We start from the raw sequence: 25,528 nt of genomic DNA, 5'->3' as shown, positions 1-25,528 counted from the left end.
TGAGTCTAAGGATATTTTTCTCATACTGCACACATTTATTTAATAATAATAAATAACATGGTTGGATCTCAGCAGGGAGTGGCGAGTGACTAAACTCTAGAGGCCCCCATGGCTAAAGGTTTGATGGAACCACTGAGTCATTTATCCAGACAGAAAATGCATCCCTAAAAGATTTGTTCTTAAATAAGAACTGAAAACTAGAGTGAGGTTAAATTAAAATAATTTTGACAGCTAATTGGGAAGAAAACAAAAGGAACAGATTCAGTGTACGTAATAGGGCAAAAGCATTGCAATTCAAAACAAAAGGGCTGCTGCAAAGGACCTTGTACAGGGTGTCGATTCCTGACCTCTCCTAAATGATTTCCATTTGCCAATTTCCAAGCTTTTCTTGCTTTTAACAAGTAAATTAAGGTATTTTTCCCTTTTCTGAATTCACTTAAGAGTAGTTTGGATACTTCCTCAAGGTCAAAAAGTTGTGAAACAGAAATGCTGTGAAGCGGAGGATTTCCAAAAAGAGCGCTCCTTCCACAAAGACTAGTCAAGGTGAACATACCAACAATAAAAAACAACAACTATGTATTATTTCTAGAAAAAACAGATACACTTTTGACATGATGCATACGCATGTAGCCACTACTATCATGTTACAGTAATATCAAAGCCAGTTCCTGGATAATCATTCATTTATAGAAATTAAGTTTCATAAGGCCACTGAGTCACATCTTCTAGACTTTCTTATGGCTGGCCCGAAGGATCTCTTATTGGACAGCTGGATGGGATGAGACCAAAGGAAGTGGATGAGAAGTTAAAGGCACAGAGCAATGTAGCTGTCACTAAAAGGATGCTGTGAATGCCATTTAGTACCATCAACAGAATGTCACGTATGGTACGCTGCAAGTGGTCATCCCAGAAGGCAAACTGGTTTCCCAAGTGTCTAGGCCAACTGTAACTATACTAGGATGGCTGCTGCTGCTGCAAACAGTACTGAATGTAATGTCCTAGTATGTATCAGGTTTAATATTATACTCATTTCGCTAGGAGTTTTCATTTGGCTACAGCTAAAATGTGTAATAGTTTGCATAGTGCAATTATGGAATCTTCTGACCTCCAACTGTTTAATTAAGAAATGAGCATAATCATTCCTGCTTTCTACTGATGTATCTTGAAATCAGGTGTAACAGTTATTTTCAATTTCTTCATAGTATTTATTAATTTATCACATTTTCCAATAACTTTCTGTCTGCCGGCTGATTTCCCATTGGAGCCATCTTGGGATTACAGTCTGTTGATTTATCCATAAGGTTTTCAGCTGAAGATTTAAAGAAAACAAGAAAGAAAGCTAACATATCCTTAAATAATGGCAAGATACCCTAACTTAGTTATAAAAGATATATGACAGGTAAAGCAGGTCAAGCAATTTACATATCACAACATTACAGAAAGATGCAATACCAAGTTTAAATGTACGGATGTACAGCTCTACTGGAGAAGAAGAGAACAAAAGCAATTTGATAAGGAGAAATCATACAGGTTTTTAAAAAATGACCGATCACCTGAATTTAACATGCATGTAAATTTCAAGTCCAAAAAATGTATGTTTTACATATACTAGTCTGAATATAATGCTACTCTAATAAAAAAAAAATCAATACATGCCTACCAGTCAAAACTCACAAACTTACCTTTGAAATTAGCAATGCCATCAGCAACAGTGAGCTGCTGACTTAATCTTTCAACCTCATGTTTTTCATCTTGGCTTTGTTCTTTCTTTTCAATTCCTGTGCTAGCTGTGGAAGATAGGTTATCATTATTTACAGGGAGAGGAGCAGTTTGGTCCTGGGCTGTCTCTATGACAATCTGGGGTACAACCGCAGAGGGTTGAGGATTTGTGGGAAGTGAAACAGGGACTAATGTTGTACTCTTTGCATCTGCAGGAGACGAGCATTCACTGTGCTGAGCCTCAATACTTTCAAAGTCTTTGGCCTGAATAAGTTCAAAAGTACCAGATCCTATTGACATTGACCGATTCCTATTTTCGGTGCGTAACACTCCGTTTCTCACGATGGCATCTGAGGATGTACTGGAATGGCTGCCATTCTGCTGACCATGCAAGGATTGCATACCAGTTCTGGAAACGTCTGTTATGCCATTTTCATTCGATTTGACATCTGTCTTTTTAGAGAATAAATAGGAGAACTTTGGTTTCCTTCTGGACATCTCATTCTTGACTCTCTGCTTCTCAATTTTCTCCACCTCAGCCATAGCAGCCATCTCATCAAACTTTGCAATGGCCGCAACAATGTCCTTATCTCTCATCAAATCATTCTTTCTAGGAAAACTCGGACTCTCCTTAAAACTCTTCTGACTCCTTGGTAATTCAGGGCTATTGTTAGCTGAATTCATCTGCTCAAACGCTCTAGTTCTTCCTATCACGTTACTGAATGAGCGCCTCCTTGTCACTTTTGGTTTTTCTTGGACTTGCTGTAATTGTTCTAGTTGATTGAAGATGCTGATGACATTATGAACAACACCGCTTGGTTTCATTACCAACGGTTTACGGTAATTCTTGTTGTAAAATGTTCTGTCCTCTGAACTTTCGGTTCCATTGGCTATACCAATGCCTAAGTCATTTTCTGAAGTACCATTCAGCTGTTCTGAATTATTAATTGTACCTGACTGGTTTGCAGTTTCATCTTCAGGTCCATTGTAAAATTCCTTGTCTAAAGACTTACTTTTTTTGTTCTTCGAAACACCTTTTTTCTTTTTTAGAGACTTTTTCTCATCAGCTGCTGTTTCACTGTCAGTGCCCTCCAGGTTTATACTCTCAGAGCTATTGACACCGTTCATAAATCTTGCTGTTCTGGCTTTTCTCAGTGCCTCTATATTTGGTTCTTTTTCAAAATCTTTGTGATTTGCAATGTCTCTTGGTGCAGAAGTGTGTTGGACTTCTCCATTGTTAACAAAAGCTTTATTGATCTTTGGTTTTGCACCTGTAGCACTGACATCATTTACAAGTGAAGGCTTTGCTGTCTTTGAGCTTTTTGTAATCTTTCCATATGGAGTGTCACCTTCAGTACCACCTTTACTGCCTGATGATTTTGTCCGTGAACTTTCCTCTGCTTCACCTCCTCCTCTCACATGCTCATCAAATGTCATGAAATATTTTCTAAGCTCCTTTTCCCAGTTAATATCTCGCTTCTTCTTATTATCTGCTGGCCTTGACTCTGCCCCCTGGGATTCAGTTTCCACTGGTGCAACATCTGCCTCTTCAGTTTCCCTGTTATCATCAGGACTCTCTTCCTCATGAATTACAGTCACGGGGCTTTCACCAGAGACGCTCGGTTGCGAACTGGTAAGCTCCATTGTTCCAGATTTGTTATCCTCCTCAATTCTTCTTGGATTCATTGGTCTCCGCACCATACAAGCCTCACACTGCAGCCTCCATGGTAGATTTATTAAAGTGCACACTTCACAAACCCACTTCAACTTGCGCTCATTGTATTCTGCGTCAACTGGAAGAGGTGAGCTTTCTTCAGGTTGCTCTGTTGTTGTAGTTTTCATGACATTTTGCCACTGAGCAAAATTATCTCTTTCCCGGAGTAACAGGACTTCTTCCCTTATCTTGTCACCCTTCTTCTTATCCTTCTTCTTGGCTGCTTCTTCTTCTTCCTGCTGATTTATCCAAGCAATTTCCTGTCTTACATCTGCTAATTCCTTCATAATTTGTCTTGCTTCAGATGTGTTAAGACGGAGATCATAGTTCATTTCACTATGTAATTCATCTTGTACAGAGTCCCTTCTGCCGCACTCCCCCACCGAAGAAGGTACAGGGAGGTCATCATAAATGTCATCTGCAGGAGTTGTAGCAGATGACGTCATGGATTCCGACGCTTCTAGTATGGTAGAAACATCTGGAGAGAAAAAGTTGTTCATCCGAAGACCAAAGTTTTTGCTCTGCCTTCGGAATTGACTCAACAGAGATTCATGAGGTTGGTCATCATCATCATCACTCTGTTGTCTTTTTTGGTCTTTGGCTACAACAGGTGATGTCTTTAACTTAGAACCTGATGCATTTTGGGTATCTTTGGCAAGTTTGTAAAATAATTCTGCATCAAAAGATGCCCTCTGTAGTGGAGACTCCCTAGCTGGACGCACAGGTGGGGTCGGAGATGAATCTGTGTCACCCGAGTCACTTCTTATAGGTTGAGTTTGTGGGACGGACCCAGTAGATTGAGTGCCACGTACAGAAGTATTTTCATTGTTTAAAGATTTACTTCTTTCCTCTATCTTCAGAGTTGCTTGCTCTGTATAACTTTGTACTGTCAGGTTTTCTTCTTCACCATTTCTTACATTGTCATATATCCCATTGTCATTATTTGATAGCTCCTCATCACTTTCCACTTTGGAAGATTTCAAAGTTGTACTAGTACCAACTGAACTAAGAGTACTTATATCTGAGAGCTCGCTTGTTCCTGGTAAAAAATCCGTTTGAGTTAGAATGTGAGGTTCACTACTTTTATAGAATTTGCTGTCATACAACTCTTTTTTTGCTCTTTTCTCTTCCAGCTCTCTTTGCATTTGTTCAGAAGCAGCTCGATCCAACTCACTAATACTTGCTAGAAGAGAAACTTGAGACTTCCTCTTTTCTTTCTTCTCGTCTTCTTTCGTTTTTCTCAGCGTACTATCTTCATCTGAGCTTTTCCCAAGTTTAAAACTTCCACTTAAGCTTATCTTGCTACGGGAGAACTGGATGTCAGGCATCCAGCTCTCATAGATTCTTTCCTTTTTTGTAACATCTTTCAAGTCTTTGGTATTTTCCTTATTCTGCTTCTTTTTTCTTTTATACCATGGACGAGGAGAGAGATTCATTTTTGTTGCTTCTGGAATGCTTGGACTTGAAGAGGATTTTAATTCTTGGGTAAGGTAACCACTCTCTAGCCTAAAGGATTCAGTTGAATAAGGACTAATTGTAGTCTCACTAGAAGCCACACTGCTGCTATGAGACCTCAAGGTAGTGGAGGCTGAAGATGGAGACTGAGAAAGGGAACTTACGCTAGATATGTTGCTAATTGGGCGATTTCCCCTTTTGGTGGGAACAGCAGGGGCCTGGCGCTTTTTGGCCATTTCTTGAACCTCCCTCTGATTTCCCTCATTGGAATTTAGAGCTCTCATTCTTTCTGCAACCAAATGGGCTGGAGGTAAAGGAGCTCTTCGCTTTGTTTTGGTGTAAATCAGACCTTCACTCTTTGATTTCTGAAGCTTCCTCCCATCTGGACCTTGAATATTCATACTTGTTGAGACCTCATCAGTCACAGCAGTGCGCTTACCATCCCTAGATGGGAGGCTTGTACAACTCTTGTGAGACTTCAGAGATCCAGACTCACTATTTTTTGGAGATCCTGGGGGTTGTGGTGCTGGCCTCTTCTTACGACTAACAGTAGTGCTACGAGATCCTCCCTTTGAAGAAGAATCAGAAGATGCACTGATGGTAGAAAGCCTCTTACTTAGCTCCTCATCTCTACAATTCTTTTTCATTTTCTCTGATGATAATTCTTGGGTTAGTAATTTGCTGGAAATACCATATTCTAATCCTCTCTTAGACATCTTATTGTTATCTGCACTTTTACTTCTCATAATTGGTACATATGCAAAACTACTTGTTGCACTGGTAAGACTACACACACTTCCTCCACTGTTGGTGCTCACTCGATCAATGGAGGACGATCTTTTTTTTCTGTCTTTATTCCTAAACCAACGAAATATATTAAGAAATCCACCACTTTTCTCTCTCTGGAGAGTTGGTTTGTTCCTCACATTACCTCCTCCTAAAGAAGCAGATTTCTTTTCAATGTCCAGCATTGAACTATGCATACCTACACTAGACTTTACTCCATAATTTCTTTGGTAATCACTAAGGTTCGGGCTGGATGGAGTGGATACACTCGACTGTCTGTTTTGGCCTGCTCTGTAGGACAACTGTCTCACACTTGAATTAGACGATAAGCTTGACTTTCTAATCATAGTCTCACTAGAGTACTCCCCAGTTTCGGACCAATCCTCATATTCACAATAAGCTGTACTCTTTCCAACACTTGATGCCTGAGAGTTCTCCCTTCTCACAGCACTTTCTGGTTCTACACTCCTGGAAATCTGAGAAGTGTCCTGAGCCCCTTTATGAGTTAATTTTCCGGCTACCATCTCCTTACTTGTATAGGTGGTAGATGAGCACACAGAAGAAGAATATATGGTTGTAGATGTAGTGGTGGCTGGTGAGGAAGAAACGGATGAAGTGACAGTGGTGGAAAAGAAGCTAGAGCCCTTATCCTTGGCCTGGTGGGTAAACTTAGGCTGTTTCTTGTCCAGTACCCCATCCACACCAAGTGCAGTACATACGGACGGATCCATCTCGGGCCCAGTTCGCTGCAAATAAATTCCAGTAAGTAAAATAGTAAGGCTTCTTTCATTGAGCTATTGATGTTTTTGACATAAAGGATTTTTCTCTATAATATACTATATTGCAATTAACATTTACTATGAAATATACAATTTTATCTGGAAAAGCATTACAATTGAACAAATATGTAATCATAAATAAATTCTTATTGTAATGTTATCACTTTTTTTCTATTCACTTTGTTTTTACACCATACTCCCATAGTTGGTTCATCAGTTCTTTCATACATTCACTCCTTGGCTTCCATTGATATCCAGTCTTTTCCCACCCTTTTCCACACATCCTTCCTTGCTTAACATGCACTGTGACGCGCCTCTTCTTCCAACCTACCATTAGCTGTTACATTTATTTGTAAATTATGAAAATCTGCTTCATTTTCTACCAACCATATAGACATAGAAACTTGTAAAAACACACAACCTGCAAACTTTCTTAATCTGGACTCTCACTGTTCTGCTCCTGGCTATCCTCTCACCTTAATTAAAATCTAGTCATACAACTTCCCTGAGGTCTTTACATTTTTATACCTCTTACTTGATGTCCTCAATTGTCACTTTGCAAGTTACCAAAATAAACTCACCTCATCCACTCTTGTGTTCCTCAGCTCTGCCTCCTTCCAATTCATCAACAATTCAAAATTCATTCACTGCATACAACATCTCCCCATTAGCATTATCTATTCTCAGATACATTTGCTCAATAAACTTTCTCTTTGCATTTACTTCCGTGAAACAACTACTATACCAGTTTCCTTAAATTGCTCACCTTTTCCTCCATTTTATACATAGGTGGCTTACAAGCAAAAATACAAACAACTATCACTGTACATACTGTTCATCCTTTAAATGCTGAACTGAGAAAACTTCTATAGCATCAGCTGCTTCAGATGCTTCCACATTTGGCTCTCCTTCTCAGCCCGTCAAATACTGACGGTGTCACTTACCTCTCTGTTGCACACTTTTCTGCTTCTTGCAGGTCAGGGCCAGTCACAGAGAATATAATTAAGAGAGGACCTACATTTTATGAATAAGTGTGACCAACTGTTGGTCTAAGTGCAACTACACAATCATTAACAGGGTGGCTATAACTGACTAGGTCTTTGTAAATCAAGATTGTTATTTTTCTTTTACTAAAGTATCTACCTTTAATACTTTGTGAATTGTAAACCAACATTATTCCTCCATGACAGGACCAGCACCAAGTCAGTTTATCAATGACTAAGCTGTTGCCTCTTCTCTCACATGTATTTTCTCCACAGCTAGGCAACTTCACTCGCTGCTCTTTTTTTTTTTCCTCCAGGCTCGTATCTTGGTCACTCTTTGTGAACTTGGTTTCTTTTATCTCTACTACCAACCAAGGATTTTTTCCAACTCCTGTTTTTCCTGACATAAAATAACCTGTTACCCTCTGAGAGGGAACCAGTTCTATTATGGTTAAACCCCACCCACCAATTTACAGCTTTCTTCTGGCTTGGCCAAGATAGGGGTATACTTTGTTGCCTGTAAAATTGGCCTTTTCATTACATCTGAGTACTATTTGGTTGCCTGTTAAATTGTTATTTACTTTACAGAGACAAAATATGTCAATTTAGTACACTGGTCATCTTTCTTTTGAATGATTGATTTTAATCGACCTGCTAAGTATCAAATAAACGAACTCCAGATTTTGAAGGGCAAATAAGGGAAGAATGACAGATTCATTAATGAGATTTGCAATGGACATTAAATAAAGCTTATTAGCCAATCTTTTGTGCATTTATACTATAGGAGGATATCATCATCAGGTAGCTCAACCAGACTGACCAATATTCTTGACTCATTCATTTTGCATAAAGGGCTTGATTCAACACCAAAATTTTAATCTTATTTAATAGAGTATTTTGTAGGCATTTCATACCTGGAAAAGTCAATAACCAAAAAAAGATTGTGACTAAATTTTCTTGACATATTTATTCCTACCAAAACCTGAAATTCACACTGCACCTAACGTGCACATATCACTCCCAGAGAACTCTGTGGAGACTTAAGAATGGAATCTGTCTACAACACTGGGCGAATACATAATTAAGAATATAACATTTCATGTTTTACAAAACCAAATACTAAATATTTCATAGCCGTTAAAATAGCATAAACCATTTATAATTAATTACTTCATTTGAAGAGAGTTGAGTCTGAGTGATGATTGGCAATTCCTAACTCGATTATTAAAAAAAAAAAAAATTTCAATTAAATAAGGGCTGCTGAAAATAGATGAGTACGCTTTATATCAAACATATTGTTCCTTACATAATTATAAAAACATAATTACTGCATGTGCCAATCTTATAGTCCTGACTACAAATTCAGATATTTATGTGACTTTAGTACTTTTTTGTGTACTACTGTATCTTCAATTATCATTCAAATTGTCATCCTAGTGACCTGACCTGATGATGTTAAATTCATACCAACTGAATAGATTACAAAATTTAGGCCAAAGGTCAAGCACTGGGACCAATGAGGTCATTCAGTGGTAAAAAAAAGAAACTGAGTAAGAAGGTTGAAATGTGTAATGGGGAAAAACCTCATAGTTGCACTATGAAACATTTGTTAAGATAGGGTGGAATGTAAGATGGAAGAAAGATAATATGAGAAGAGGCACAGTAACAGGTATAACAGGTTGCAGATAGGGCTGAAGGAACACTGCAAAGAAACAAAGTACTAATGCCAAAAGTGCACTGCATGAGGTAGACTGATGGCACTAGCCCCTATGGAGGTTATCAACTGAATGAACTCTTACTTGCATGTTGCAAACACATTTTTATCCATACAAAGTACTGTTTGAATGCAACCAGTTTTATTGTATTAAGGAGGCTGTAAATCTTTGTTTTGATACAGACTCCAATGTAATTTAATGCACGACTTACTTGGAGTCAGAATTTTTCTACTGCTGTACAGCGTCTGGTATAATCTTTAATTCCTTACTTGATTTAACAAGTATTTTCAACATGGTTTACTTTCTAAAGATGGGGAACACATTTCTCTACTATACCTTACGATCCAATTCAGTGTTGATATTACTTTTGCTTTGTATAAAAGTTAGCCTCTCCAAAAATGTTTCTATGGTATCCTGTGATTCAGGTTCTAAATTGCTCGGTAGTCTTCTTCAGGCTCCTCCAAATTTCTTATGGATTCGAGTCTAACTTTTTATTTACATTTCTTAGGAGAGCTGCATAAACTCTTCTTAACTTTTGTGTATCGATACTTTTTTTTCCAATGTCAAGACTTCCTCGAAACTTTTTATTTCAACTTTGTCCATGCCACTCTCACATGATATTCAAAAGGTCCAATATATCTTCCATTGCAAAGTTCAGTCAAAAGACCAACTGATATATTCAATTTAGTTTCACAGAGTATAGGAAATCAGCATAATGACATCCTAAACAACATGTCATTGTATCAAACTCAAAAAGATACACATTATTACCTAATTTTTATGCTGCTGTATAGTATACATAGTACATGTAAAGGACCATACAAGTGTATCGCTAAAAGAATATCAAGAGAAATACACTGTAACACACTTACATCCTCCAACACAGGATAGCTTTTGTTGTGCCTCAATTCAGTGTACCGAGCTAAACTGAAAAACGAATGGTCCAAAACAACACAGCTGTATGCCTGACAGAAACAGAACCAGCGAACAAAGACTAAACGACAAGCGGCAAAATCACATGCCTACAAGAAGCGAGGTGTTATCAGCCATATTTCTATGTCAACATTACACTAAGGTGATGAGTTATAGAAATTCAGTTACCCTCGATGTCATCAGAAAAAACAACAGACCCTTGACACGCTGAAGAACAAAAGGCCAACATTTTCTTGGTAAATTAACAAAAAAAGGTTAATAATAAAATGCAAACATGAATCAATCAATATTTTATTTTAGTAAAATACAGTATTAGTTGCAAGCAGTGTGTAAGTTCCAACTGCCATGCACACACTCAAAACTACCATGCAAGCTCACTAAAGAGCTCTTATAGAAAAAATACAAAAATGCATCAATTTGAGATTAACAAATCTACATCTTTCTGCAACTAAAATTCATCAAGCTAGAATGTATAGTCACATGATCCTATGCAGCACTGGAATGTTTTCCTTAGAATTTTAACATTGTGAGACAAAATAAACAATAGATCTTAATTAATGTGTTAAATTGCAACTACATAAAAGTAATTTTCATATATGCTCAAGCACAAACCTTCAAAGTCAAACAAAAACATAAGACTGATGTTACAATTATATTTGCATCTATTCCCTTCTGTCAAAGCTTTTGATAAAAAAAAAAAAAAAATTCTAGGATTTGTAAAAACAGGTTTCCTTTAAAAGTTGGCAACATCATGTAGGTGAAATTCTACAAATCAGCCATTTCAAAAAAATAAAAATTAAGACCTTTCTACAAGAAAAAATAGCAATACATGAAAAGCATGCCAGAGTATGGAGAGCCATCCACATAGCTCCTAACTCAAAGCTAAACACATTGAAAAAACAGTCACTGTTGTAATTGACACAAAAAATCCTAATTAATCTTTCTCTGCGATTCTAAAAGAAATATTGTATACAATATCAGAAAAAATTCTTTATAAAGTTAACAGAAAAATACTTCTAGCCAAGTAATAAAAAAAATTTGTCATCACTGTAACAAAGCCACAAGAACTAAATCTTCAAATAAACACCAGTCACATCAATCTACCAATGAATAATGCAAGTATACTTACCTTCAGATAATTTCTTGTATGGATTTCGTATGACGGAGCTGAGGGGGACCTTACTTTGGGCGGTGGTGGTTCAGGAGCTAGGCTTATATCTAAACTAGGTTTTGGCTTGTTGTCCATACTTCGCGGAGAAGACGACGCTGATGAGACAGCTGTCCTACAAAAATTACAAACTGTAATGTCTTGTTTATAATGATTTATAACAATCTCTTGTCATGGAATACCTTAAGGTCCCAAGCATGTAAAATGAAAATGTTTCACTCAAATATGTACAAAAGAACTTAAGTTTATTCATCCAATTATTTATATACATAAACAATAAGCATACACAGAGATTTTTTACGGTGGAGGTTGGCACACTAATTTTTCAATATAAACACAATTGCCTTACTAAAAAAGGAAATGAAATATTTTCATATACACTACAAGAGGAGTCCAATATGACTGAAATGACTGGAAAATAAAAAAGATTAGAAATCTACATCACTTACTCAGTTTGACTCACTGTTGTTGAAGATGTAGTCTGCTTTCTGCCATAGAAATCCTCATCTTTAATTAAAGACAATACGGGTAAGAACAGACCTTGACCTGGCTGGCAAGTGAATATATGTCTACCTTTCCAAGCACCATCACAGCCACCAGTCATTTCAGATTCCTGGAAAAACTAACAAAATTAACATACTGACCTCTAAATGAATGAGTGAATATTAGTCATATGTAAAACTAAACACTATTACTCTAGCAAAAGACCCTAAAAACACACAATTAAAACATCTATGTACATTGTTTAGCTACTCATTTAAAAGCACATGTTTGGTACAGATCAATCAACATACAACCTTAATTCTGAAAGACCTATCAAACTCAAGTTTGCAAAGAGACTAAGTAATGCTATTGCTGTATAATAAATGCAACAACTTCAATGCATAATTCCTTTCTGAGAATTTATACTTAATTTTCCGGTAAGGGAGTAAGAACAATAACCTAATGGATACTACTATTAACTACATAACTAAACCATATGTACGTACACGAATGGTGTCCCTGCTCTCAAAGACCAGATTATTTACCAAGCCAAAAAACCAACCAATGGTAATAAATCTGCAACACAACTACGTATACCCTGGACATATAAAATGGTGTCAAGGAACAATTCTCTAGTTATTATAGTTATTAATGTGTTCCAATTAATTAATGATCAGAACAATAATTAGGAAATGCTGGAATTTCAAACTATGAATATGTAGGTGTGCCATTCTCTGACATCAGGTTTAATACTGTCTTGATATGCTACATGTGTGTGTACGTATCTATCGGTCCCCTGGTGGGGGAGGGGGAGGTAGATGGATAAAAGAGACATTCATAAAAAATTGAGTGCTCTTGTTTTTTGTTTCATTCTCTTGAACTACCACTGGCACAGAACAGCAATTACAAAAAAAATAATCAATCCAATCTAATTAAAATGAGTTTACAAAAAGGATTAAAAACTTATGCACAACAACAGGACCTTAAGGTAGGATGTGAGATCACCAGCAGGTATTGCCTTTGGGAATTCAGAGGCCTACTATATATCAGAAAGCAAGTTATAAGATTCAAAGTGTTTTACAGCAAGTTAGACAGCAAACTTCTGGATAAGAATGCTAAATTAAGAAAATAAAAGTGACAGGTGACAGTCCTATGGTTCTCCTAAGATGAGACGTCTGCCCTAACCAAACATTTAGGCATATTGAAGGCAAAAATTTGCATTTTGTATGAACAGGAAAAAATAAATATTACTTACAAAATCTACACCCACTGTCCAGCTAGCGCCCATATCAGGCACTCGGCCAATCCAACGGACAAAACCATGGTGAGGTCCATAATCACAAGGTTCTATTTCTCCTAATCCTGCAGATCCACCGAGCCACACAACTCGCTCTCCCACTAACAAGGGAGGACGATATGTCCACTCCCTGTCCATACGCAGATCCTATAAAGTGAGAATCTTGATGAAAACTACAGAAATTCAGCAGAATGGATACATTAGTGAACTAAAGGTTCCATGAATACACTGAATTGCTATACTTTTAAGGGTAGTAATAAATGAAAAGTTATAGATGCCAAAACAATTTCAATACAATGATATTGACTAAAACTAGGTAAATTCAAAATTATTAACATTCACAATAACAAAAATGTTAACGGTTTATTTTCCCCATACATGTATTACTGTATATGCATAGCGAGTACCTAATTTCTCAATAAATGCATCAACTAAAGCTATAATTTTATGACTGCTTATCTAATGATTTATGAATTCATAACCATTCTTTTTGCACTTTCAACTGTATTCCAGAGAGAGAGAGAGAGAGAGAGAGAGAGAGAGAGAGAGAGAGAGAGAGAGAGAGAGAGAGAGAGAGAGAGAGAGAGAGAGAGAGAGAGAGAGAGAGAGAGAGAGAGCTTACCTAACCTTCGATACCAGTCTTCCCTCATGAGGAGGGAGAAGGGGGGACTGATCACTGCTAGACAGTAGATTGTAATGTAATATGTTAAATTACATATTTGCTATAGAAATTAATCATTTTCATAATCACATTAAGAATTATCAGAAAAATCATATCTTACCAATTCTAAAAATACCAGTGTCATTGGTAACTATACAATAGCCGACTTCATGAAGTAAAATGACACTACGTATCACATGTGTACCAGGGATGTTAACACATGCCAAAACAATTGATATTAAACTATAGCCTAAATAAACATGACAAGACTGACATAACACTAACACTACGCATGTGCAACTGTGCAATGATGACTCATGTAATGTGAACAAGATATGAGACATCTGAAATGACATGACAACCCACTTTACAAAAAAAAAAAAAAAAAAACCATATCTTGGGAATTAAGCTATCACTTATTCATCAAAATAATGTTACTTGTGTAATTTTTAGGACTTCATAAAAAATATTTTCTACTTAATACAGGATGCATATTCTCGTATTCCCCCCCAAAAAATAGGGTTCTGGAAAGTATACTATATGTAAATGAGTAATTATCCACAATTGAATTAATTGGTAATTATCCACAATCACAAAGTAATATATATCATATATTATATGCTACAATAGGTTTTCATATATAAATGCAAAAATACCTAATTAAAATGTAAAAGGAATGATTCATATGGTGACTAGAATAAACAATGATGCCTGTAGTCATACTTTCAAACGGTTACATAGTAGTACCTATACCTAGTTCTATTGGCTTGGGCTGAAATATACTAGCATAATAAATACATCAAGTCAGCCACTTAAAAAACAAAAAGTATAGTAATAAGGCAATATAAAAGCCATACGCCCTAATGCCACCTACCAATTGGGCTAAGCCTAAATTCAAAAGGTTACATGCTAAGCATAGGCTAACGAAATAGTGTTATGTGCAGACTACAACAGCCCATTTAAAAGCATAAAAATCAGAATAAGGAGGCAACATAAAAGCCACGATTGCAACTTGCAAATAGCTAAACCAGCATTTAAATAGTTAGGTCTAAGGCCTGGCCTCTTGTATTACCATATTACACAGATCACGACAGCCAATTTCAACAAATAGGTAAATGACAATAACAAGGCAAAATAAAAGCTAACAATGACAGCAGCTAAAAATGCAGTTAGCCCCTATTACTTACTAGATCTACCAAAGTTACCTATAGGACTCGACTTACGTAGGCAAACGTACGAGCTTAGGCTAATGCTTAAAACTAGGAATCAAAACTCAAATGCTTTCAGGCTTAGGGTTACGATAACTTACTAAAGATAAGGTCGATAAGGTACTGAAATATAGGCCAACATACCTACATCACAACAGCCGATTTAAAAATAAAACAAGGTAAAATAAGACAAAATAAGGCAATATATAGCTAGTAGGCTAATTGTCATGACTGGAACTTAAAACCATCAAAAACCAAATGGTTAGCAACTACGTACCTACCTATGTGAACTTAGACTTAGGCTAAGGTATTGAAATAGGCTACCTTAAGTATGAGCCTATGTATTTCCAATGGCCTACTTAAAAACAAATTAATGAGGCAAAAGAAGACAAAATAAGGCAAATACAGACTAGTACCTAAAGGACATGATTGCAACTTAGAACTATCAAAATGCAAATATAGTTAGGCGTACGCTAAGGTATTGCTTGATACTAGTATAGATGTACTAGACCACACAGGCCGATTTTAAAAGAAAATATGTAATGAGGCAAAATATGACAAAATAATTTTACCCAAATACACTACGTAGTAAGGTACTAGCTAAAAGTTATGACTGCAACGTTAAACCATCAAAATTCAGTTGGTTAGGCCTATATAATGAAGGCTCTGGCTTATGTTAAAGTACTGAATTATAGGTAGGAGCTAGTAGGTAGTATACGTAGGTAGGCCTAGACCATGATAGCCGATTGAAAGCAAAATAGGTACTACTAACTAGCCTAATAAGGAAAAATTGACTTTTAAAAGCTACCTATGACTGCAACGTTAAACCATCAAAATTCAAATGGTTATGCGAGGGTTCTGGCTTACACTAAGGTACTTAGTAGGTACTGCATTTGCTAGGTAGCCTATACCAGTAGGCCTAGGCCACGACGGCCGATTGAAAGCAAAACATACCTAAGGCAAATTAGGATGACAAAATAAGGCAAAATTGACTTTTAAAAGCTACGACTGCAACGTAGCTAAATCATCAAAATTCAAATAGTTACGCTTAAGGTACTGAATTAGCCTAGTTAGCCCTAGGTGTAGACCACGACGGCCGATTGAAAGGAAAATTAAATTGCAAAGGGAACGAAATAAAAGGCAAAGGAATAGTACTAAAGGGGGTGGGGGAAGGGAAGGGTAAAAATCACCCGCCTATATCTTATTATAGTGGTGAATCAGTGTTATACCTCTCCTGAGCGAAGCGGAAACAAAAAAAAAGAAAGGAAGAAGCAGCAGCAGCAGCTCGAAGAAGTGGAAGTGGGCTCCCCACTTATAGTATAGGCCTACCCGGCAAGATTTCGGGAATTGGCCCCCCTTTCCATAGTCCCTGGTTGATTAAAACACTAATAAGAAGGTAATCCGAGGGCTCGCGCGCGAGAGAGAAGAGGGGGCGTCAATATCACAAACACTCTCACACACACACACCCGTCCAAAAATAAACACACACAAACACCGCTCTCAAAAACATGGCCGCTGGTTCTCTACTTGTTGACATCCGGTTGGTGCTCAGGTTAACCCATATTAGCTCTCTTTTTTAATTAATTAATTATTCCTGATTAAAAGAACTATAAAAGAACTTGCAGTTAAATATATTTTAATGTGGCTCTTGTTATTTTAGATGGAAAACTAAAATGGAATATGAAACCGGCATAGACATGAGATAATAAAGTTTGCGTGATTTCACGTTGCCATTTCGAGTGCCATTGTAAAGCTGACACCCTCGTCAATGAATCGTTTATGATGTAAAGATGTATATTAAAATCTCCGCTGCTAAAGAATATTAATCCACTTTTTGTATAAGAAATTGTTCCATAAAATGTTCGTGGAGATGAAGAAAATAGTCTTACGATATTTTTTTTCAAAGAAATAATCCGACAAAGGATTATTCCATCATAATAAGAATTATCACTTTCAGTCCGCCCAAAATATATGAGTCTGTTATCATAACGACTTATTTTGTAAAAACAAAAATACCTGGGTAATTTTTAATTGCAAAAACGAGTAAAATCATAATTGTTAGATTACCTTTTACGGATGCAATTAAAATGCCTTGATACAGGATATATTTTGAACCAGAATGGGATCCATACATCCACAAATGGTAGCATAGTTGTTTTAGGCAACCATAGAGCTATCGTTACCAAAAATAGAGACGCGTGTGCTTTATTTACAAGAAAAAGGTTAAAGAATTAGCGGAAACAGCAAAATAAAGTGCATATGATATCTATATCCCAAGCCTGTATATACTCACAATATCCGAAAATCGAGATAAGATGCCTATTTCGAAATGGTAATATGTTTTATTTTTAAGAATAAACATGAATGGAATGCATACCGTTTGGCATTTGGCTCTCAGAATCATGCGCCTACTAAAAAAGGTAGTGCAATACACAATTGTTATAAGCGTTTTTTTCATTATTATTAACTGCACGAAGGTCACTGTTTTAAGGTAATTTTAGGCTGATAATATTATATTTTCCTCATATATGCTAAACATGGCAACGACTATGTTACTGTCGTTATTAGCCAAAATGTTTTAACAGTTATTAGTCCCTACTTTAGCAGTTAAGGCACCTCGTTTAGTTGGTACAAGTCCAGATGTATAAAATAGAGCCATTATTCTCTTCATCGCCTTCGGGCAAGGGTCCATTGCTGGCCTGAAACCACTTGAATGATGAATCCAAACCAGTGATTAACTTACACCACTAACCGGGCTTAGAGGGACAGTAAGTATTGATAAGAGTTGGGACTTATCAGGATTTCGTCATAAACTTTGGCCGCTGTATATAAGTTTATAATTTAGCTTCTCGGTGCTCTCCGAATAATATAGTTTGGAAAATGAGGGTTCCAATCCGTTTAATTCAATTATTGGCTTACTTGAATAACGTTTCTTATGTTCCATTAGTTTTATTTGTAATCATATTGGGGATGATAGAGAAAGTATTCAGCTTGGTGGAATGCAAATAAAGAGAGTTGATAAGTTTAAGTATTTGGGATCTTTTGTTAATGCTGGAAGAAGTATGGAAGAAGTAAAACATCGGGTAAAGGCAGGCTGGAACAACTGGAGAGCGGCCTCTGGAGTTCTTTGTGACAAAAGAGTACCGCTTAGGTTAAAAGGAAAATTTCACAAGACGGTGGTAAGAACAGCAATGCTGTATGGTACGGAAACAGCAAGCATGAGAAAAACAGAACAGAAGAAGATGGATGTGGCAGAAATGAGAATGCTTAGGTGGATGTCTGGGGTGACAAGAGAAGATAGGATCAGAAATGACTACACAAGGGGGTCGACTAAGGTGGTGGAAGTATCAAAGAAAGTGCAGGAGGGGAGGCTGAGATGGTATGGACACCTGTTGAGGAGAGATGAGGACCACGCTGGGAGACATACTATGGGGTTGGAGGTTCAAGGAAGAAGAAGAGGGAGACCAAGAAAGAGATGGAAGGACTGTGTGAGAGGAGACTTACATGAGAAGAGAATTGATGAGGTAGAAGCGCAGGATAGAAACAAATAGAAACGGCTCATCCGAAACGGCGACCCCATATAAAAATGGGAACAAGCTGGGAAGAAGAAGAAGAAGATTGGTTAAATCCCGCATAACCTTTTGATTTCTTGACAATTATAGTGTAACTTTCTCCATTCTAGTGACGTTCAATATAGTTTTTTTTTGTTTCTATTTTTCTGGTGTTTAGCTAAAATCCTATCTCGTCTAGTCGGTGCTTTCTTTTGCATAGTTTTTCTTCATTTACTGTTCATGAATTTGTTATTTTTACGTTAATAACGAATACAATCGCGGCAGATTGCAATTTCTAGTTTTAAAAACGCTGCCACAAAACTTCGGTAAAAAACGAGTCATCCTATCGTGACGTAATAAGGCTGAAATCCCTTACGAGAAATATGTAAGTCTTTAGTTTATATGGCAACAAAAAAATCCTATTTCAATATTATTAATTTATAATGATAATAAACTAAGTTAAATTCATCATAACACCAAAATATATTCGAAACATAGCCATGATCAGGGTACGTGATGCTAGTAACCGAGCCTCCGGTCTATGCAATCATCTGTAGTTGGAAAAATGTCTCGACTCCTTCGACCGGTTGGAGCTCTGCTCAAAAATTACTCCAACAGGACCGTCGTCCTCAAGGTAGCTATGACGAGGGGCTTCTTTTAGTCGCGATGTGTCATTAGATTATAAGTTAGAAAGGAATTTGGGCGTGGGTTTGATATATTGGATAGATAAGGTGAGCGCAATACCATCTCCGTCGTTTCTCAGCTGGGTTCCTATCTGGGGACGTCAGGTCAGCCGAGACTTTCTACATTCTATTTTGTAAGTTAGTTCTTCGTAGGCCATTTTAATCAGAATTATTTCCCACGAGGTGGCAGATTCACTTTATATGCTGCATATATTAACCACTTGCAATTTGTGGTGGTTTACCGTAACCTACGCTGGTTTTGATAGGTAGCTACTGTGGGTAGCCCATAGGGTAAACAATCACGGACGACCCACCATCATCACGCTGGCCGGGTCTTAGGGTAAAAAACCGCATGGTACAGGGGTGGACCATGTACGATCAATGTGTACAACCCCAAGTAAAGTACATTATAACACGTCCTGACACCGGAAGTAGAGGTCTTTAGCTCCGTTTCTCACCAACAACAAGTCGCGTCTGATGCCCATCTCCAATGTCAGGACGTGTTATAATGTACTTTTTTTGGGGTTGTACACATTGATCGTACATGGTCCACCCCTGTACCATGCAGTTTTTTACCCTATTCACTCTATATTTGATTGGTGAAACAAGAATACAATTACAACTCTAAGCATACCATTCAAAAGGTTGAAGTTTCGTCAACATAATGTGATATATGAAAGCCCCATACGAACTAAAATACCTAAGCTTGTGACGCTCTTCGTAAAATTTGTTTTCAAGGCAGTTTTGAATCCAATATGGTGGCCATCGTCAGGCTGGCTGTTCTAATCACGGACTATCCACCATCTTTCCCAGCCTTCCCAGCACTCATTTGAACAATGTTAGTGTGTACGTATATGTAACTTTTATTGATCTTGCTCAAGATTGCAGCTGTAATCAGCACAATAAAACAACATTTTGTTGCCTACATTAGTGAAAGTATGAAACTTGTTATTCCCGGGGTTATGGTTTGAACTGAATTCATTTTTACCTTGTAATCGGTGGTTTTTATCCTTACTGCCATCAGAAATGAAACTCCACAGTGCTTATTTGATTGTAATTACACATGTTTTGTCTTAATTCACTCCAAATTGCACTTGAACCACGTTGCTGTTCCTGGTTCCTAAGCACTCACTCCACAAACACAGTTACGAGCAGCAGACAACGACACTATGAGGTGCAAAGCTTTATTCCCTTAATTATTTACTTTACTCATTATTTAGTTTAACTTTACTTTGTTACTTCAAAATGTCTATTATCCCTTTTTTGCAACCAAATTACCCCGAAAAATTACAGATATTTCTAAAGTAGATACAATCCAGTGTTTCTAGAACTTTTCATTGATTTAAGTCTGTATTAGTATTTTGATTTTTTTTAATAACTGTATGCCAGAAATAAATGTAACCCTTTAATGTTTGCATGCTAAGAATGGCAAAATCATCATTGCCACATATTGGAGCTTCACACATAGGCTGATGCATTATCATAAACTGTTTCCATGAATTCTAGTTGTCATAGTAATGCATTAATGTATATACTTCCAATACATAGGCTAATTTCACCAATTTCCACGTTTTGTGTACTAGTCTTATAGCTGTGTTCGTATCCATTTCTGGATAATAGAGTTTTTGTCTCTTGGTAAAAGGACAAGTGTCATTATTCTTGACGATTAGTGATTCACGATACCCTTATAAATTACGGCACTGGGTGTAATAAACTATAGCAAAATCTCGTTCTGATAAGAGTGTTCGTTACAGAAATATTGCCAAAAAACGTGCTTGCACTGTCTCTGAAACCCTATGGTCAGGTATTGTCACATCATTTAAGGTTAGGTTAGATAAAAGTAGGGTAAAACTTTACAATATAGTTGAGCAGCCTGGCTCCCACCAGTCACCGACCGGAAGAGGTTCCTACTGACTAGTATTTCGTTGGGGGGGGGAGGGTTCCATGTCAGGGCCCATTGCTGTAGGTTAGGTAGATGAGATCTGGTTTGGTCAGGACCTACCATTCTAGGAAAGATTAGGTTTGTTTATGTATGCAGAAGTCTCCGTAAGCTACTCTCTCCGTTATGTGAAAAAATGATTGTATCTGGATTATGAAGACAACTAGGTGATTTTTTATTGAATTTCAGCCTGCCAGATGGTATGGAGTTGCTGCCTCGGCCAGTTACGAACAGACCCTCCTGAATGTCCCTCCAACCCGTGTAACAGTTTTGGACAATGGCATGAGGGTAGCTACTGAGGATGCTGGGTCACCAACAGCTACAGTCGGATTATGGATTGACACTGGATCACGCTTTGAGACAGATGCTAACAATGGGGTAGCGCATTTTCTTGAACACATGGCGTTTAAGGTATGTTTAATAGGAATAAATGTTACTGTGATGTATATTTTTCTAAATTTGTTCACAATTTATAATTGTATTAGTATAGGTATGACCTCTTAGAATTAATGATACCGTGAAACAGTTTTTTGTACAGGAAATGTCTGTACACAAATACGAGCTTGTATAATGTAGATAAGAATTTATATGATAGCATTTTTGCTTCAGGGAGGGTGAGTTTTAACCTACAGATGGTTATACTGCCATCATACCTTACTGCAAAACTCATGATTTTGGTGTATTCGTTTGCCTTGTGTGATTGCTTCATGTTCATTAATTTTATCCTTACCCTTGTAGAGTTCTGCATAACATTGCCAACAATGTTCATCTCTTATAAGAAGTGCCATCCTAGATAATTCTGACTTATGGGTGGTTGTACTAGAATATGATTGTTGTAAGGTAGTGATTAGTAGACTTCAGAACATTATCTCTGTTATGCTTAAATATCTCTGTTATGCTTAAAATTTTGCTTTTTGAATTTTCAGGGAACTGCCAAGAGATCTCAAACTGATCTCGAGTTGGAAGTAGAAAACATGGGTGCACACCTCAATGCTTACACTTCTCGCGAGCAGACTGTTTTTTATGCCAAGTGTTTTGCTGGTGATGTTCCCAAGGCAGTTGAACTCCTCTCCGACATTATCCAGAACAGCAAGTTCGGTGAGGTAAGTATACTTTGTTATATAGTATTTAGGCTGTGTTGTATAGTAGTTAGGCTGTTTAATTTTTTTAATCCACTGAAGGAGGATAATCTCAAAATGTTTGATAATTGTTGTCAAGGAAATTGTAGATATTAGTAAACATTGCTTTATTACACGTCTCTATTTTTACTATGTTTTACGACATGTCTGTTTTTAGGTTGAAATAGAGCGTGAACGTGGAGTGATCTTGCGTGAGATGCAGGAAGTCGAGAGCAACCTTCAGGAAGTAGTCTTCGATCACTTACATTCTGTAGCATTCCAGGGTACTCCTTTAGGTCGGACAATTCTTGGCCCAACCAAGAACATTAAGTAAGTTAATGAACATATGTACTGATGCAGAATTTCAGGCTTCCAGAAATGATCCTTATTTTTTATTTTTCCTAATTGTGCCAGTTTTCAGCTTCACATGTTAATGAAGTTGGTCTTGTAGTGCTTCAGTTTTAAAATGAATACAAATGGGTTTCAGTCTTTGTACAGAAAAACTTTTCCTATAATTCCTTTTTTGTCAGGCTAGATAAATTCCATTAACAAAATTGTGAGACATGTACAGATTTAGATAAGGATCTGACTTTCCATATTTCCCATGATCATGAACAATATTTCCATCCTCTAACTAGTTCTTTTCATGTCATTGTGATTAATTTTGGGTCATTTCTACTGTACTGAAAACTAAAGTAATTGAATTTTGGTCAGCATAAGCTGCTGACAGTTTTCTGGATAATTTAAAGGAAGTTTTAAGAGACGAGAGATTTCATATAACGCTTGACAAAATTTCCAGATCCATCAGCCGCAAAGATCTGGTAGATTACATCGAAACCCACTACAAGGGCCCACGCATTGTCCTGGCTGGTGCTGGTGGTGTAGATCATGCATCACTTGTAAAACTGGCTGAGGACCACTTCAGGGGTCTTGGAGGGTCTTATGTTGGAGATGTCCCTGAAGTTGCTCCATGTCGTTTTACTGGTAAGTTGCAAGATTCTTGTTTGTTTCTCTTGTGTAGTTTCTTAGTATCAGTGTTTTGTGGATTTAGGGTGTCTTGAAAGTTATACTCTTTGAAAGGAAGTTTACAAGTGTAATTAACATTTGGCTCTTTGTGGTACTTATAATCACCAGGTAAATATTTTGGAATAAAAATTTATAGAAGTCTCTTTATAAACACAAAGATAGAGAAAAAGTACAAGTAAAGTAAATGTGTACTTACTCTTTAATATTTCATGTATTTCAAAGTATAGATTTTATTCTATCCTAGACTTGGATATTAGGGAACATTTACTAATTATTTTTTTTTACTAATGTAGGTTCTGAAATCCGTGTCCGTGACGACAGTATGCCACTAGCACACATTGCAATGGCAGTTGAAGGTGCAGGATGGGCAGATCCAGACAACATCCCACTCATGATTGCAAACACCATCATTGGCTCCTGGGACAGGTCTCATGGTGGTGGTGCTAACAATGCATCTAACCTTGCCCAGGTATGGTTATATTTGCAGTATCTTTTTTGTTTATTTGCTTTTTAGGTATTTTTACAAGTTTTTGGTGCATTTACTTATAAGTTGCCTTTGAACCAAAGACCACTGAAAAGTAGATAAAGTGAAGAGTGAAAGGACTGAGTATACTCATGTTTACAAATCAATAACTTACCTTGCTCTTACTACTACTAGTTTTAATTTTATATAATAAAAGTCTTGCAAAAGAAACCTATGAATTTGTGGGGGAATCTTAGAAGTTAAGTGAAATAGGTAAGCTACTGCTTGAAGGGGAATTATGGATGCAAAAGTTAGTCTATTGGTAAAAGTAGTAATGTTGACTTTAAATGAAAGCATATGTGTAAATAAAAAAAAAAATACTGTTTCTCCTTGACTATATAATTGTATGGCATTTATTTTATTGGCTGAATGGGTCACAGTGAGGAAGGAACGATGAAGAAAAATATGCCAGTTGTAACTTATAATTTTCTAATCATTTTCTAAAAATTGTTTAATTTTAGGATGCTTGTGATTAACAGCATACTTAATGTTTTTGTCTTTTATTACAGGCTGCAGTTTTAGGGAATCTCTGCCACTCCTTCCAGTCTTTCAATACGTGTTACAAGGACACTGGTCTTTGGGGACTGTATTTTGTATGCGAACCTTTGAAAATTGAGGTGGGTCCTTAACACCTAGAGAAGACATTTATGTTACTTGAATTGGCTTTACATTAGAAATAAAATGGTATCTACTTCACATTTTTGTCTCATGAGTGGGCTTGAAGTTAAAAACTAGGTATATATTTATTTTACATTGACTACCTGTCTGACCTTTTGAATCATAAAACTTTATTATGACTAACACAGGGTTCTGTATGGAGATGATTTGTATATTTATGTAGTAAAGTTGAACATATAATTGTTTTCCTGCCAAAATGATTGTTCATCTTTTCTCCTTGTAGGACTTTGTCTTCAATCTTCAATCTGAGTGGATGAGGCTTTGCACCAACGTAACAGAATTTGAGGTTGAGCGAGCAAAGAACATTTTGAGGACAAACCTCTTGCTGCAGCTTGATGGCACCACCCCAATTTGTGAAGACATCGGGCGCCAGATGCTCTGCTACAACAGACGTATTCCATTGCACGAACTTGATGCCAGAATTGAGGTGAGATATGGGATTTTAAAATAGGTGGAAAGTAAGATGGAAGAAAGGGAATGTGAATGAAGATACAGTCAAAGGAATGAAAGGGGTTGCAACTAGGGCTGAAAGGATGATGCAAAAACTCAAAGTAATGCATACAGTGAACTGCTTAAAGTGTACTGACAGTACTACCCCTTGGGGATATATATTTTTTTTTCTGCTCTTTAGCATCATCCCATGTATATTTCTTAATTCCCAACCCTATTTCTCATTGTAGGCTGTGACAGCTGAGGTAGTAAGAGACACATGCTACAGCTACATCTATGACAAGTGCCCTGCCATTGCTGCTGTCGGGCCCTGCGAAGCTCTTCCTGACTACAACCGTATTCGCTCCAGCATGTACTGGTTGAGGGTATAAGAGTATTTAAAATAATGCTAGACTGTAAGCAATTTCAGGCCTGTTTTGTTTTCAATGTCATCAGATCTATTTGGCTCTATAGTATTTATTTTCATTCCATGTATTCTCAGATTGAGGAGTCAACTACAGTGTCTTTTTGTATTGTGGCACAGTTTTGTGTACATAGAATTATTGTACTGTACATACGTAAAAGATTAATAATAAAGATGTAAAGTATACTTGTAGCATTTTCTTTTAACTTTTTTTAAGGGATTTTAAAATTTTAATGTGGGTGTGGCTTTGCTGACT

General features: G+C 37.0%; 2 protein-coding genes across 2 annotated transcripts in view; one reads left to right on the top strand and one right to left on the bottom strand.

Moving 5' to 3' along the window:
• LOC135206969 (uncharacterized) overlaps positions 1-16,422 on the bottom strand; it is a 35,023-nt gene extending 18,601 nt beyond the window's left edge. Inside the window, exons 1-5 of the mRNA XM_064238526.1 lie at positions 16,231-16,422; positions 12,991-13,179; positions 11,702-11,865; positions 11,214-11,367; positions 1,683-6,420 (exon numbers count right to left, since the gene is read on the bottom strand). Coding sequence (XP_064094596.1) covers positions 1,683-6,420; positions 11,214-11,367; positions 11,702-11,865; positions 12,991-13,170 — 5,236 coding nt within the window. The 5' untranslated portion in view covers positions 13,171-13,179; positions 16,231-16,422. The remainder of the gene's footprint in view (positions 1-1,682; positions 6,421-11,213; positions 11,368-11,701; positions 11,866-12,990; positions 13,180-16,230) is intronic.
• Positions 16,423-18,930: 2,508 nt separating this feature from the next.
• LOC135206965 (mitochondrial-processing peptidase subunit beta-like) lies at positions 18,931-25,458 on the top strand. The gene is made up of 9 exons (XM_064238522.1): positions 18,931-19,086; positions 21,264-21,485; positions 22,001-22,177; positions 22,371-22,522; positions 22,992-23,176; positions 23,512-23,687; positions 24,251-24,358; positions 24,643-24,846; positions 25,100-25,458. Exons 1-9 carry the CDS (start codon positions 18,994-18,996, stop codon positions 25,238-25,240), a joined length of 1,458 nt encoding a protein of 485 aa, XP_064094592.1. The 5' UTR covers positions 18,931-18,993; the 3' UTR covers positions 25,241-25,458.
• The last annotated feature ends 70 nt before the right edge of the window (positions 25,459-25,528 follow it).

Source organism: Macrobrachium nipponense, chromosome 31 (genome assembly GCF_015104395.2).
Source record: "Macrobrachium nipponense isolate FS-2020 chromosome 31, ASM1510439v2, whole genome shotgun sequence".
Lineage (NCBI taxonomy): Eukaryota > Metazoa > Arthropoda > Malacostraca > Decapoda > Palaemonidae > Macrobrachium > Macrobrachium nipponense.
The sequence above is the reverse complement of the archived record's forward strand: the minus strand, read 5'-3'. Positions and strand labels throughout refer to the sequence as shown.